Source organism: Chaetodon auriga, chromosome 16, assembly GCF_051107435.1.
Source record: "Chaetodon auriga isolate fChaAug3 chromosome 16, fChaAug3.hap1, whole genome shotgun sequence".
Lineage (NCBI taxonomy): Eukaryota > Metazoa > Chordata > Actinopteri > Chaetodontiformes > Chaetodontidae > Chaetodon > Chaetodon auriga.
Window position 1 is genome coordinate 16,752,905 of NC_135089.1, and position 15,791 is coordinate 16,768,695.

Below are 15,791 nucleotides of genomic sequence, written 5' to 3' on the forward strand. Positions count from 1 at the left end.
TAATAGCGAAAACATAGGTTCCACCGAGATTTGAACTCGGATCGCTGGATTCAGAGTCCAGAGTGCTAACCATTACACCATGGAACCACTGGAAATAGCCAAAAAAAATTTAGGAAATATAGCTTATTTATGTGATTATGATAGAATAGAATAATAATACTAAGTACATTCGTCACATATCCGTATAGAGCGTATGATTGTAGCTGGATTTGTATGATCTTATTTCACTGCTGCTCTCATTTTGACATAAAATACAAAAATGGCCACATATCACCTTTATTGCTTTGACTTCTGTATCTCGGCATGTATATTAGTAAATGTTTACTATCCATTCACTGTAGTTCTTCTATCTGTTCAATGGACCTATTTTAACTGTGTGTTGAAGATGCAACGTGTGCATCTACTCTTGGATTGGGAGGGAATTGGCTGGTTACTCAGGTTTTACTTTGCTGTGTTTATTATGTTCCGATAACAGAGTGCATGTAAATTCCTGATCTTAAGAGCTTTGTCTAAAAAGAAAAGGATCTTCACACTTGCAGACTGCAACAACAAACCAATACTATGACACCTGGACTGTTAATTTATTACTGTGTCTTCTTGTTCTTTATCACTTTCGTTGCCACTGGTTTCCTCTGAGGCCTATTCTTGGGTGGCTTGGAGAGTTTAGTTTTGGTCTTTGCAGGCCTTGCTTTGACTCCAGGGCCCTTTGACAGGCTGGGTGTGGGTTTCTTCACTTTTGGAGGTCTTGGGACCCCAACAGCCTTCTCGACGGGAGGAGATAGAATTTCTGGGCAGGACGTGAAGACATGGACGTCCCTGACCCTCTGACCTTGGACCTCAGGAGGGTGACCACAGGTGGCAATAACCTCCAAACTTACATTCTCCATCCACCTGAAAGACAGAGACAAAGAAACGGAGGAAGGCAGAGAGCAACCGGTCATATAATTATGGTCATAAATGTAGCTTCAAACTTATTCTGAAAGCTCATTTGTTAATAACAGCTCAACTTGTTCCCAAGAGGGTACTGTCACGCAAACTTTCTCCACCAAATGATTTGCAAAACACTAATTGCAGGAAAACTCTGCACTGACCTGCGGAGCGGCAACAGAGGACAGTCACACCGCAGGGGGTTGTCCTGCAGGTCAACCACCTCCAGGCCAGTGAGAGGGCTCAGGTCAGGAAGCTCCTCCAGCTGGTTTCCTCTCACAGTCAGAGCCCTCAGCCCTGGACCCAGACCCACCAGAGCGTCCCTGGACATCTGGACAAGGGTATAAAAAGCTGATCAGCAACAAGTTTTTGAGATGTTAGCACAGATATATGTTCTCAGTGCAGTGAATAAAATGAATCCAACAGGCCAGAATCAAATGTACTCACTCAAATACCATTAAATCTTTTCCAGACAGTGTTGGCTGCATTGCCTTGAAATCTGGTACAGATATCCACAGTGTCCTCAGTATAAACTCTAATAACTTTGGTAATCCCTTAACTTTTTTCTAGCACCATCATCAGGCCAATGTTTCTGTTTTTCCAGTATTTTGCACGTTGTGTTCAGTGCTAATTAGAAAATGTTATCATGCTAACATGCTAAATGCTCTTTTGTTTAGATTTTCTGGGTCCAACAACGAACAAAATGGCAATAACCACACGTTCAAAATCCATCCATCCATCCATCCAATGGTGGGAAGAAAAATACAGGGGAAAACATAAACATGATGCACAGGAAACATAAGGCTAGGCAAATACTGTCTGCTTAGTTGGCTTAAACATGTCTGCTGTACCTTCTGGATGCCCATGTGATCAATGTAAAGCCTCTTCAGACTTTGGGACATGGGCTGGAAAGCATTCGGTCCCACCCAGTGAACTGAATTCTGAGACAGGCTGAGCTCTTCCAGGTTAGGGGCCTCGGACAGAGCGTGGGTCGGCACCTCCGTCAGCTGGTTTGAATCCAAGTGAAGTGTACCGAGGAAAGCAGAGTCCAGGGCACCCTTGGCAATAGAAGTTATGGTGTTATTGGTCAAGTAAAGTTCCCTGAGTTTAGGGTTCACTGAGGACAGCAAACCAGTGGGCTCCAGTTTGGAGATGGCATTTCGCTCCAGGTGTAACACAAACAGACTTGGTAAGAGCGCCAGAGCTGCAGAGAGACACAAAGAGACAGACAATATTTAGTTCCCATACATACAGTGTATAACATGTAGATTCCTCTAACTCTATTTCACATAAAGCCAGGCTTGACTTGACTAAGCACTGACCTGATCCAGGGAACTGTGCCAGCCGGTTCCCCTCCAGGTGAAGGTAGGTGAGCTCAGAGGCTCCAGCAAAAGCTCCAGGGTCCAAGGATGTGAGGTCATTGTCAGACAGATACAAATAAAACAGGTTTTTCATTCCCCGAAAAGCACCGGCTTCAATTTCATGGATTTTGCAGAACTCCAGGTGAAGAGACACGACTTGGCTGCTGCCTGGGAAGCTGCTGGCAGGAAGGTAGTGGAAGTGGTTGCTACGGAGGTCAAGAAGCTGCGTCTTGGTGGGGAAGCCTTGTGGGACTTTGGTGTGACCCCGACCTTCACATGTGGCATGCTGGGCTTCAATCTGGGGAGGGTTAAAATCAGAATGGTATATCATAGACAATGCAGGGGTTGTAGAAGTAAGACCTTGCTTTACACCTTTGGTATCTCTTGATGTTCACAGTCGAGTCATTCTGGTAACTTCATCTAAAAATCTGGCTTTTAGAACACACTGTAAGCATAGAGCCAGTCAACGTCAGATCACAGTTTCTTTCTGCTGCCATTTCTCTAGAAAGCGGCTCATATCGGGGGTGGACTGTGGAAGTGGACAAAATCTGCCCCACCAAAGAGAAATACTGTTTGTCTCCACAGAAAACACTCACATCACAGTCACAGTTAACAGGACACTTGACGTTTTGCTTGGGTTTGGCTGTGGGAGGAGTGTTTCCTGTGCTCTCATCATCTGTCTCAAACTCGTCCCTCGCTGTGTCCCCCCGGCTGCGGCAGCGCAGGTCCAGAGGAGCCACGGCCTGCAGCGGCTCATCTGAGAGGTGAGGAGGTCCAGCACAGGCTCCCAGCAGCTTCACCCCACCAACACTCGCCCAGTTCCTCAGGGGCCGCATGTAGCAATTACAGTAGACTGGATTGCCTTTAAGAAAAGCAAATGATGATCAGGGTGCATTAAAGATGACATGATGTCTTATTATCCTCCATGTCTAAATTAGCGTCAGGGAAAAATGTCAGAGCACAGTTGTACCAGTCAGGTTGAGGCTTCGCAGCTCCTTGGGGCCTGAGAGGGGCTCCAGGTAACGAAGCTGATTGTGGCTGAGGTCCAAGTGGGAGAGGAGGGGGGCGCCGGACAAAGCCTGATCTGACAGGTCCTGAAGGGACATGTGGTCCAGGTAAAGGTGTGTAAGCTTCGCCATGGTGACGGATTCCTCCCCGAGGTAGATCATGGGATTGTGGCTCATGTCGAGGCGCGTGACCTCACGTAGTCTTTACAGGGAGGAGAGAGCAAAGTGAAAAGTTGAATGACAAATTTACTGCTGTCCATTTCATCATTCACTTCCTTCTGTTGTCTCTCAAGGGGAGCTGGTAATGAAGGAACGCCCAGTGCAACAGTAATACAAGTAATAAATATAAAGATGAATAAAAGATCCACCACCTCTTAACTTATAACACCACTAAGAGTCTGCAGCCATGCTAGCAGCTCTGTGGGACTGGACTCAGGCACAGAGCCACTTTGAGCTAAATGCTAATGCAATACTAATGCTGTCATATGTATTACTGGCCATAACAATCCCTCAGATTGTACCACCTGTTCATGGTCTGAGAGGGGAAGAACTGCAGCTCATTGTGGTCCAGGCTGAGGCGGTTGAGGCTGAACAGACCAGCAAATGCTTCAGGAGCCAAGTTGTTCAGGGAGTTATGGCTAAGACGAAGCCACTTGATGCTGTTCAGGCCCTGGAAGAGAGGGGGTCAGATCCTTGTGAGATCTTATTGCCAAACATAAACATTCATTGTTAAGTGTGTGTACAGTATGTGTGTGCAGCAGTTTGTTGCATTTGGATCCATTTGTAATAATAATAAAAGTCTATAGCCCTAAGTCCTGGAGTACCTGGAAGGCCATGTTGGGAATGTAAACCAGCTGGTTGTGGGTGAGGGCCAGCATGTTGAGGAAACCAAGCTGTGTGAAGGCTCCAGGCTGGATCTCCTCCACACGGTTATGGTCCAGATGCAGCTCCTTCAAGGAGGAGAGGCCATCAAAGGACTCCTGCAACGGAGAGAGAGTGGGAAAGGAAATAACTTCATATGTCCAAAATGTTTTTCCAAAAATATGAACTCAACCTCTTCAGTGTTGCAGTTGGGCCCTCTCTGCTTACCTGGTAAAGGATGTCGATTTTGTTGTAAGCCAAGTTCAGTGAAACCACGCGGCCCAAGGTCCGGAAAGCGCCCTCCTTCACCCTGATAATGTTGCAGCGCTGCAGGTTGAGGTGGGTGAGGTAGGGTGTGAGGATGAACGCCCCCCTGGACAGCTGCTGCAGGTTGTTATTCCTCAGGTCGAGTTTCACTGTAATCTGTGAGAGCAGTTAAACAGAGCAGAGGATGGATCTGAGGCTGGGGTGAAATCAAGAGGAGGCCCCTGACTGCAGGGCCTTTCTGTTCAAGGTAAACTGTATGGCTGCAACAAATAGTCCACAGCTGCCATTGTCTCTACCTCAAACAGCTGTGTGACGTGACCATACATTTACCTCATCTATAGTTGGGGGAACCTCCGTGAGGTTCTTGCCAATGCAGGCGACCGTCAGTTTGGCGCTGTCACAGCTGCACACTCTGGGACATTTGCCTGCTTTAGCAGGTGAACTCAGCGCTAACATCAGCAGGAAGGCCGCAGCAGATAAGATACGCATCTGTGCAGGTGAAACAGGTGTTAGAAATATGATATTTAAAAAGTCAAAGATGCAGTCAAAACTCCTCACCATCCATGTGTAAGCATGCAGGAGATCAAAAACAGCCCTTTAAACAAAATCTAAAAAACATTCATGAAGTTTTTATAAGATTTCTGTGGAATAACAGACTCCCTGGGCAGTGTTTATCACTCCTGTGCCCTGGGTCCACTTTAGGACTATTGAGCAGTCCAGCTGAGGACAATGAGGTTTTATTTTTCAGATAAATTTTGAAAATTGCTCAGTTACACTGCCTCTCCCTCAGTATTTATACTCAAAATGTAAAGAAAAAAAAACCCAAAAACAATAAAATCCCATAGCTAGAAATCTGATTACAGTGTGGTATCAGGTTAAGAAATATTTGGGTGAAAGTCCGTCTCTTTCTCAGACTTCAGGCCAACATGGGGTAACCATTCTTTCCCAGCAGGCAGAGCAGTTTCCAGTTTTATGAAGTGGACTGAAAAAGGTCGTAAGACGACAGGGGATCTCATAATATCAGATAATGGGACCTTAACATCATTTGAGGAGTTGGTTGCCAGGTATGACATCCCCCCTACTGACAGGTGAAAAACCTTATTAGATCATCTTGAATTCAGTGTTTGTTGATCCCCTCTTATCTATTTTGAAAGTCTGCTTTGTAAAGGGTAACAGCTCAAAACTATATTGTCATGTAGTTGAAGGATCCCCTGAGTCTTCTTCACTAAAAAGAGGATTTCCCTCTGGAGGAGTGGGAGGCAGCGTGTGCTGAAGCACAAAACACAAACGGTCCACAATCAACTGACAAGAGAAAGGACCTTTTTTCACTGTTTGGGAATGTGATTAACAGTTTTGGAGGACGATTAAACAACCTCTGGAGAGTTTAATCTGCAGCAGAAGAACCACGAGAGGCAGAGGATCAGGTGAAAATGACTGACCTCAACCATAAACTGGAGGAAGAAAACACTGACTTACCTTCAAGCAGAATATCCCACAGTCACAGCTCCCTTTGTAACATGAGATTAAGGCAGATTATATCTCAATCTTTCAATTATCCGCCGGTGACCTTTTTTTATTTCACTCCGAGTATGTCCAGCAGTCACAGTCTGCGGTCCAGCTGGCTAACAAACAAGGCTTTGGTAAATTCTTCTGCGATGACCCCTGACCCCCGAGCCCCCTCACTGCAAATTAACACCTTGGCTTTACATTTTCTGTCCAGTTAGAGGCCGAAGCACAGAGAGCAGGAAGCTGCAGCTGTTGGTCAAACTGATTTGCATTTGTTGATAGATGGAAGGAATAGATTCTTAGTTTGCAACATCAAAGATTTTTACTTCTTTGACCCCAAGTGCCACCAAACAATTCACAACAGGAAACATCAAAATATGTAGAAAATTAATGGGAAAGCCACAGTTTATGAGCAGCAATGAAAGTCTGGATAAAATGGAAGTTTTCATGTACAGACTGTGTGTTCTTGTGACATCGTCTCTTAAAAGCAACCCTAATTTTTATAAATAAAAATTCTATGCAGTTAATATGCAAAGGCTGCGAAAGACATCCAACACTCAAATCAGCTTTATTTTCACAACACAATCCAAAAAACACAGAATCTCATGCCTCATTAGAGGCAGGAAATACATTTGAACTTAATTCAACCCTTGTGATTGTTCTACTGTGTTTTAAAGTCTTATTTTGATGATATTTATCAGTCCATACATATGTTAAGAGCACTGTTTGACCGTATTACCGATTTTAATATATATTTAATATAAAACAACAGAATAGTAAAGGTAGATGTAAAGGATAAAATGTACAATAGCTGATGAGGATTTCACCGAAGAGCTTCTCAACCTGCAGGAGGCTGAGGTCAGCATCCTGAAGTACTATGAGGATCACAGAGAACTACGTGAGAAGGTCACAAAATGGCACAAGAACTGGACTTGGTACTTGGAACTTGACAAAAAAAGTGAATGACCCCTCGAGGTTCAACAACAGAGGTGGGAACCCTCTGAAAGAAGAGAGAGAGATCAACTCTCGTCAGAGCTTTTCTAGTTTGCATTTAAGTGTAATCTGTGCTTCAGCCAATCAGGTGGAACTAACCAGGAGACGACGCACAGATCTACAGTTATGTGTAGAATGAGGCCTCTTCCTATTCACCTGAATACTAAGAGCATTAAGACCAAGTGATCAGCACTGTCCTGTGGTTATATGAGTGTACGTGAAGCACTTCAGTTAGTCCACACCATAAGTCTACTTCAAAACCCAAAGCATTCCAGTCCAGTCCAGTCCAGAGTCCAGAGAGAGGTGCGCTGCTGAGCTCGTGGAGGACAACGGTGACACGGGGACGTGTGTCTGAGTGGAGTCTGTTCTTCTCAAGTGCTGCTCTGCTTCAAATATGAGCTCAGTTGTGCTGGTTTCTAAAAGGTCCATCAGTGTTCAGTCTGTGTGTGTGCGCGCGTGTGTGTGCGTGTAGGTGTGTTTCCACAGTCCTCAGCCTTCAGACCTGACTCTCTGCAGCGTGGACTGGAGGCTGTTTCTGGCACTGCCACAGGACTCCAGGGCCTTGTTGTTTCTGTGAATGATAGCACACACACACACGATTAAAAAACACATATAAATGCACATGTTCCATTGTTATTATGATCACTGGCACTGCGGTTTGAGTCAATCCCACGTACAGCACACAATACTGCTACTGTAAATACTCACTACAGCACCAAACGTGTATTAATCTATGGCTGAAAATAGGCCCCAACCTGCAAAGCATTTCCTTCAGTTTGCTAAAAGCGAGTCCAGATGTTTAAGGAAACTTTCTTTTCTCAATGAAACAATGTGGCCTGTTTTTAAATAATAAGTACAAGGAATCTGGCCTGGAGCTGAGAGCCCCAGACAGGTTAGTGAAGTGACAAACTTCTGAGAGACAGACCAACACACTGTTTGTCTAGGCCCTTTCATGGGATTTGTTGACGGTGGTGAGTGGTGGAGTCCATCGTTCCCATGCTGGACTCAAAGTGGCCACCAACACACAGGGGGTTCACAGGAAACAATGATCCACACTCACTGGCTCCAATTACACCTCACTGAGCCTCACTGTTCACTCTCCTCCAGCCATATCGAGGCTTATTAAGCACCTGCTAAAGCAAACCAAACATTTTCTGGTGCTTCACATTAAAAACTTTCAATTGCTAAAATGTGTGTGTTTGGCTTTTATTGTGAACACAGTGCACCTGTCACCAAGGCCAGCACTGATCAATATCTGGCATTTTCTGCTCTTTTTTTTGGACAGTGCATCAGTCTGAGATATTTCAGGGAGTGATGAACCAGAAGAAGCAGCCACAGAGAGCTGTTAGACGAAGAGCTGCAGGCTACAGGCTGCACACCTCCAGCTCCTCTGCATGGTAACAACTCATTTTACTGTGCCCGGCTGCTGCGTGGAAAAGTAATCTGAAGTCATATTAATGTTGCTCGTGGCATGATAGGAAACAATGATCAAACTGACTTCTTCATTAAAACAACGCGAGCTGACGACAAACGGATGCACGGGGTTTGTTCTGTTGTATCTTGAACAAAGTAGCTGCTCAACGAGTGTTTGCTGCCCCCTGAATTCTGGGACCTGCGGTGGTTAACCACACTTGCTGTTACCATGGTAACCACTGGTGTTTCTAAATTAATCAGGAGTGAAATCTTAAGGTTTCTAACTTTAAGGACACGCATAAAGAAGAGAGGCTTGCACTTAGCAATGCATTGTTTGAGGAGTTCTTTCGGTGCGACCCTCTCCTCTTAAAACACGGACACTGATATTTAGGATAACACAACAGCAGGTCAGAGCACTGTGGCAACCTTAGAATTATAACTTTAAGGATAATTTAAGTCATTTGCCCTCATTTATGTCATAGAGGCAGAAAATGAAATACGTCTCACATTTAAATAACAAATAAACCCATTCCAACACAAAACAGAGCAATCACCACTGTGTGTCCACTGCCTTTACTACGTGCTCCAAGTGCATAGACATTCATGTACAAGCCTCATTCCTCATGATGGGATGGTAATCACTGTGTTTTGTACCTGCAAGATGCCTGCTGATTGGCTCATTCTGTCACGTCCTTACCGGGACATGAAGGCCTGCAGCACAGCCACGTTCTCTTTGGGGAAGTAGTCCTGCCGAACAACGTGCTCCAAGGCGTGGAGGTGTCCAGGAACCACGAGCACGGGCTTCACCTTGTCCTCACTCTGAGCAGCCAGAGGGACAGGACAGAGGGACAGTGAGGACAGAAAAGAGACGAGTCTTAACAACAACAATAAATGCAGTGAAAAGACCAAAGAGAGAAATGTCAGACAAATGTTTCTGCACTGCAGCAAATATTGCTGAATATGTGCAGATTGAGCATACCTTGATAAGTCCGAGTAACACTAACAAGGATGATACGAAGCTGTAGCCTTGGAAGGAAGGAGTGGCAAAAGCTTTCCTGAGAAGGGCATCTGTGAGGAAAAAAAACAACAACAACTAAATATAAAGTGAGATCCAAACACTGTCACACTGTGAAGCATTAAGAAGGAAAAATCCACCCTAAACCAGTTTTAAATAGTTAATAATAATCCAGCAACTAGAAGTGTTTTCGTTTTGGTCAAGTGGAGAGGGACAGGAAATACGAAGAAAGAGGAAGTTTGCAGACCAAGTCGAGGGAAGAGTTTAACAGTTTGAGAAATACATGAATTATGAAGAAATGTGGGAACCAGTGGATGAGACAGGTTGGCAAGTACACAAACAGAAAAAACAATAAATAACTAAAGGATGCTGAGCAGCGTAAAGTCATTTGTAACCCTTTCGAGGTAAGTCAAGCACTTTTGCCAGCAAGGGCAAACACAACGACAGTCACATGAACAAACGCAGTGTCTCACCAATGCTGTCCAACACCGCGTTCTTGACATCATGATTCTCCTCCTTGTACACAGATGAAATCTTGAGGAAGGCTTCAGCTGTTTTTGTAGCATCTGACACATCCACCTCCACACAGAGAAAACAAGAAGCATTTACTGATGTTCACCCTGCCTTACACACAGGACGCATGTTAACTTCAAGATTTTAGCCTTTAGCAGTAGATGGTAAAAATTTAAGTCGCTGCATTCGTGGCATCATATTTGTGTCTACCTGCTGCTCGATCAGCAACGCTCTCTTGGCTCCCAGTTTGAGCAGCTTGTCCGGGGACGGAAAGCTGAGGAAGGAGGAGACGTCTGGCGGCCGGGGTGCTGATGCAGGGGTGGATAACTATGAAGGGACAGGGAGAAGAAAAGACAGTCAGCCAGACCACAACACCAAACCAACACGCACATGCAACAACTGCTAACGTGCCCTTTAGATTGTACTCGTCATTTCTCTGACCTTGATGCCACTGCTATCCTCTTCCTCCTCCTCCTCTTCTTCCTCCTCCTCGATTTCCTCCTCATCCACTTCCTCGTCATCCTCTTCCTCATCTTCATCTTCGTCCTCGTCATCATCTTCTGGCTCACCCTCATCATCACTGAGGCAAAATGTAAACGCCGCTCATGAGTGAGGATTTTGTTCTGGGACGACATGATTGCAATACTGGACAAATGCCCCAGTCACAGCACACCATGCAGTGGAAACAAGGCTAAAATCACATGTGAAGTCACTGTGGGGGCTGACTGCTTCAGTTTTTCCAGGTGCAAATGTGATGCACATTAGCCCAGACACTCAAGAGTGTATGAAGCAAATAGGAGAGCAGGCATACAAACAGTTCAGACAGAATTTACACAAGCTACAAGAAAGGTTATGATGGCGACTGTTGCTTTATCTCTGGCACATTGATGGTGCTGATTTTAATCATTTGTGTGTAATGAGAATGCAAACCAGGGCTGACTTGGCATCAGTGATGTCAAATTCCTGTTATGATTGGTCTCCATTCAAAAGCTCATGTCTTACTGTCTTACTGTACTCATGAGTTCTCTCATCTTTGCGGTTTCCTTCCACAGTCCACACACAAACACGTGACCTGGAGACTCCACACAGGTGCCCATGACAACAGGATAGGAGTGCGATGTGATTACCTGAGTGATCCCAGAAGGTCGCCCATGTTCATGCCTTCCATGCAGTCTTTCAGAGCTTTGCAGCCCTCCTCTCCAAGACAGTTACCTGACGACCAAAGAGATGCATTTTCGGTGTGGTCAGGGGAGCCACATGAAGCAAAAAGAAAATCTCCAAGTGGCACACTAATCAGAAGCACTGGAGATGAAGTCATCTATTCTTCTAAAACCACTGACAGAAAAACTTTAAGGCAGATTTTACACTTTTGAAAAGGATAACAGCAAATTGCACCTCGATCAAAACACAAATCATCTACATTTTTATAATAATGGAAAATAAAAAGTCTAAATCTTCATATGAAAGAGGCAGATGTGTGAAGTGTTGAGTCAGTTTCTACCATTCAGGTCCAGTTTGTCCAGCTGGTTCTTGCCCTTTACTGCGTGTGCCACAGCCAGGGCAGCTTCTTCTGTAATCTCGCCAAAGGACAGATTGAGTTCCTGTTAAACAGAACAGAATATTTACTTAGGAGGGAAGAATGATTTCCAGTAAAAGCCAAGAAAAATAAAGACCTGTCAGAATAAATTCAGCACAGAAATTGTCAAAGTCCATAGGTGTGTGTGACCATGTTCAGGCTGAGTCTGGCTCTTTGCCAACAAATGATTAATGCTGAGACCAGTGACAACTGAGGTCTGATCGGGTCTCACTCACTTTGAGGATTGGCAGTCCCTCTGATACACTTTCTGCAATAGCAATGGCTCCTGCCGGCCGCACCAGACAGTCTCCAAAGTTTATCACCTGGATGCTGCGAAGGTGTTTCAGGGCCTGTGAAGGATACAGATATTATTGCAATAGCTTCACCAATTTCAAAGCCTGAAAGACGGACGTTTTGATCTCAGGCCAAAACCTGAGTCCATCTCCAGCACGGATATAAAAAACATAAACTTCTTTATTACTTATCACTAATCACTCTTAAAGCTCCACTTATCAGTTTTATTGTACACAACCAATGGCTGAAATGACTAAGGGCTATCATTAAAGGGTCTTACACTGTGTTTATAACTCTTTGCTCATACAGTCACCAAAACAACAATATAAAATGATAATATATTCAAGTCTGTGTTTTGCAGCTTGTTGTGGAGTTCTGCTCCAAACACACGGCAAAATAAATACAGAAATAATTTCGACAAGGAGCACTTCACTGGCAGCAACTGTCCCCTCAATTGCAGACAGTCATGACACCAAGATGTGACGCCTCTGTACCTGAGCCATGGCGATAGCCCCCTTCTCAGTGAAGGTGTTGTCGTTGAGGTTGAGGATACGCAGGCCTGTGTTGTGCTGCACTGCCGTGGCCAGGGCTGTTATACCAGGGTGATTGATGCCGTTCTGGGGCATGTGAACCTCCTCCAGGCTGCCCATCAACTGGGAAAACAAATTATTATCATGATTACTCGTCTTTGACAGCATGTTTACAGAAAGACCTGCTACAGTTTGTCTATACAACAACTATGGGAAAGTAAATACAACAACTATGGGAAAGTAATTAACTAACAATATGAGCTGCATAGATATAAACTGGTCTGAGATCAGTATTTGAAATGACTTATGCAAAGTGCTCCTGGAAGGCAAGCTGTAGTAAAACCTCTTATAATCATTGTTCGTAATGGAGTGTGACAATGCTGTGTTTCCCCAGAATACTGTCAGCCTACAGGTTAAACGTTCAAAGCTCAAGGACTCATTAGTCATGTACCTGGAAGGCCTGAGCGAGGGCGGTGGCTCCGTCGTTCTCCAGTCGGTTCCTCCCTGCAACAAACACCCTCAGGCTGAGGGGGGCACCGTCTGAACTGGATTTTTTGTGGCACTGGATCAACGAAGCCGCCAAGATCTGAGGAGTAAATACACAGAGATGTGCTTGAGGACATTTCAGCGTTGTAATATTTCAGCTACTTCCAAATGTCAGCATTTTCTCAGAAAAGGCTGCCATCACATTAACCTTTACGAAGCTCATAATACGAATTGCATTAGACCGCACGTGTGCCCAGTGACGTGATCACTGAGGGCAAATTACCAAACAGTATAGACGGACATGAGCCTTACCTTCCCACCTCCAATGCCCATGCCACAGTTGTTGAGCCGTAGCTCTTGTAAAGTGTAGCAGGCCGTGCTCTTGAGCAACTTCTCGATGCCCCTCACCCCATCTGGTCCAAAGGCGTTATCACTGAGGTCTAAAACAGTCAGCCTGGCGCCTGCCAGCATCACAGCGTCCCCCAGTGCGTTCTACACAAGGACAGAAAAGGCTAAAAATAAATATACTATTTCAACAACTTCTGACTGGAGGTCTAAACATGTTTTGACGCGAACAATAATGTTAAGGAAGAGGGGCATTACCAGGGCGGGGGGGATCTCAGACCGTAGGCGACCGGTGAACATGTCACTCCAATGACAGCACTGAAAGAGACAGAAAAAAAGATTAACAGCGTCAATGACAACCAAGAGACAAACCAGAGTATATTCCATTATTTACAAAACAAATGAACAAATAACTAAAGAGCAGCTAGTCATGTTCAATCTACTGTACGCTAGAGCTCAAACAAAAAATCCTTCAGTCCATCAAGAGAAAAATAATCTGCAGATATTTCAATAATCCATTATTTTTACTATGTACTGATATTTTATAGATGGGTCGATATTTGTCAAGTAAAATCCCAAAAACCTTTGTCACAGTGTCAGAAAGGTGATGAATTCGACTGCAAGATTCAAAATGACCAAAAAAGGCAAAGAGTAAACGCTCCAAACCTTGAGCTCGCTCTTCGTCTCCAGTGCTTTGGCGATGGCCTGTGCCGCCTCCACACCCACAGTGTTTCCCTCCAACCTCAGAGCCTGCAAGCCCTCAAAGTTCTGGATTTCCACAACCATCTCCTCCACTGGTGAGAGGTTGAGAACAGAAAATCATTAAAACCAAGACCAGCACTCATCACGTCTAATTAGGCCTCACTTGCTTATAGCTTTCTGGGACACTAAGCACGCTCAGTGACAGCTGACACACTCACCTGATTGGGCATCATCCAGCTTTCTTCCCTGGCCTTTGTAGCTCAGCTCTCCTTCCTCTACCCCAGTCTTGGCCAGAGAGTCGGCCAACTGCGCAACAATGTCTGCCGCCATCGGGACACCTGAGGAACAAACAAATGACTGACTTCTTATGCTCCTTCATGATAATCCTGGTGTCTGCAATCAGTTTTGTCCATGGTCAGAGCTTGTTTCATCTGCCATACAGCTAGCACTCATTACAATAAAGAACCAAAACACAAACCACCACACACAAGTAATTTAAACTCCAAAACAAACAGTTATACAGGATCAATCTGACGTAAACAACCACGTGTTTCTAGAAGCTTAGTCCACCTTTCCCCCAGGCAGAATCTGCTGAAAGCGCTATTTTACACAGAGGGACAATCCACCCTAAAACAATATTTACTTCTGCTGTGCGGAGTTAGTATGCACCTCAGATTTCATTTATGGATTTTAACACGTCTTTCCGTACGCTGGAGAGTACACAGATGGTAGATCTAATGTTAGGTTAGGGCCAAATCCAGGAGTTCCTCTGTATGCACTGAACTAGCTCAACGGCTAAACGGTGTTTAACAGGTGACTTTAACAAAATAAGACGTGCTGAAGTCGGTCACTAATTCAGTGTCCAGCTCGACTCAGAAACACGAGTTTAAGTTCCCTCAACACCGGACGACAGTCGCCGGGTTTTGTAAATACTAACTTCGTGATCTCCACTCGTCGGGTGTGAAAGGTGTTTTGGGGTACATTTCCCCCAACACGCAAACGGCGGCTAGCATTAGCAGAATGCTGCTAACGTTATGCTAACACACTTCCAAACGGTTTGATGCCGGTGGAGATGTTGTTGACACCTGTCGGTTCAGTCGCATATTACGTGTTTACTAGATACTGACAATCTTAGACCGGGGTTTATATGGTTAGAACAGGGAATATTTAGTCAGCTACCGTGAACTAGCACGGGTAAGTGTGACACGGCATGGCTTTTACTCGGCCTCTATGGTCATCGGACAAACCGCCGACTAAGTTACCTACACTGCATTTAGTCTGAACCCTCCGGTCCACGCTTTACGTTCGTCATTACAGAAAGTCTAACCCGGTACTTAGTCTACCCCCGACAGAAATGAATATAACAATTACCACAACACTGCTGTGCTGCTTGAATCCAGTCCAGTGACACACTCCCGCTCGCTCCTGTCGTTCAAAACCAGATCCAGCACACGACCTGACTTGACGACCACAGAGCTGGGAGACAAGGGACTTGTAGTTCAATCAGACTACAACGGTGCATTCGCGTACTTCTTCAAAGCACTTCCTCTCCCTGATGCTTTTACGTCCTACGACTTCAACATAATCCTAAACAAATCACCATCCACACTTCATCACTGCAATTTTTGTCAAAGTGTCATATTTATTTATTCAACTTCTTTGAAACTACAGTTGAATAAATAGCCTCACTTCAAAGTCTATTAGCCTGAAACTTTTAGAGCAGGTACTACATCATATCACTTGATCGTCATCAGCACAATTATCATGGAAATGCAAATGTTATAAATTCATTCACATCAGATAATGATGGATAATATTGTTTCTAAGGCTGAGAACTGACTTAAAACTCAACTGGGTCTGTTTTAAGAAATGAAAATGGCATTCAGTTTGGTGAAGGGTGCACAGTAAGTTATTTAAGACTGGATCACAATCTATTCATCCACCTCCACTGGAGGTATTGTGTGGGATACACAGAGAGAGTGTTTAATACTTTTT

The 15,791-nt window shown here is 44.7% G+C and overlaps 2 protein-coding genes and 1 non-coding gene across 4 annotated transcripts; all 3 read right to left on the reverse strand.

The window, feature by feature from the left end:
- Positions 1-15: 15 nt before the first annotated feature.
- Positions 16-87, reverse strand: trnaq-cug (transfer RNA glutamine (anticodon CUG)). The gene has a single exon. It is a non-coding gene; the product is annotated as a tRNA-Gln (tRNA).
- A 497-nt stretch (positions 88-584) lies between these two features.
- chadla (chondroadherin-like a) lies at positions 585-4,912 on the reverse strand. Its single transcript, XM_076752258.1, has 10 exons — positions 4,754-4,912; positions 4,385-4,579; positions 4,120-4,275; positions 3,820-3,965; positions 3,259-3,497; positions 2,885-3,150; positions 2,250-2,586; positions 1,779-2,131; positions 1,092-1,258; positions 585-891 (listed from the first exon to the last, which is right to left on the reverse strand). Exons 1-10 carry the CDS (start codon positions 4,910-4,912, stop codon positions 585-587), a joined length of 2,325 nt encoding a protein of 774 aa, XP_076608373.1.
- Positions 4,913-6,478: 1,566 nt separating this feature from the next.
- On the reverse strand, positions 6,479-15,277 carry LOC143334606 (ran GTPase-activating protein 1-like). Of its 2 annotated transcripts, none has more exons than XM_076753463.1 (16): positions 15,168-15,277; positions 14,015-14,134; positions 13,761-13,888; positions 13,353-13,412; positions 13,062-13,241; positions 12,715-12,849; positions 12,228-12,386; positions 11,676-11,789; positions 11,365-11,464; positions 10,991-11,075; positions 10,305-10,443; positions 10,074-10,190; positions 9,824-9,929; positions 9,315-9,403; positions 9,033-9,154; positions 6,479-7,493 (listed from the first exon to the last, which is right to left on the reverse strand). In XM_076753463.1, exons 2-16 carry the CDS (start codon positions 14,124-14,126, stop codon positions 7,412-7,414), a joined length of 1,728 nt encoding a protein of 575 aa, XP_076609578.1. In that variant the 5' UTR covers positions 14,127-14,134; positions 15,168-15,277; the 3' UTR covers positions 6,479-7,411. The 2 variants fall into 2 exon arrangements, with proteins under 2 accessions (XP_076609578.1, XP_076609579.1); XM_076753464.1 differs by having other exon boundaries at positions 8,990-9,154.
- Positions 15,278-15,791: the final 514 nt, after the last annotated feature.

What these genes read in the sequence shown, in the direction of transcription:
- chadla (XM_076752258.1), bottom strand. Translation starts at nt 4,912, where the DNA reads ATGCGTATCTTATCTGCTGCGGCCTTCCTGCTGATGTTAGCGCTGAGT. An exon ending in CCCTCTCAGACCATGAACAG is followed by an intron (nt 3,498 to 3,819) that starts GTGGTACAATCT and finishes CTCCCTGTAAAG; the next exon opens with ACTACGTGAGGTCACGCGCC. An exon ending in GCGAAGCCTCAACCTGACTG is followed by an intron (nt 3,151 to 3,258) that starts GTACAACTGTGC and finishes CTTTTCTTAAAG; the next exon opens with GCAATCCAGTCTACTGTAAT.
- LOC143334606 (XM_076753463.1), bottom strand. Translation starts at nt 14,126, where the DNA reads ATGGCGGCAGACATTGTTGCGCAGTTGGCCGACTCTCTGGCCAAGACT. An exon ending in GCTGGATGATGCCCAATCAG is followed by an intron (nt 13,889 to 14,014) that starts GTGAGTGTGTCA and finishes ACCTCTCACCAG; the next exon opens with TGGAGGAGATGGTTGTGGAA. An exon ending in GACCTTCTGGGATCACTCAG is followed by an intron (nt 10,444 to 10,990) that starts GTAATCACATCG and finishes ATTTTGCCTCAG; the next exon opens with TGATGATGAGGGTGAGCCAG.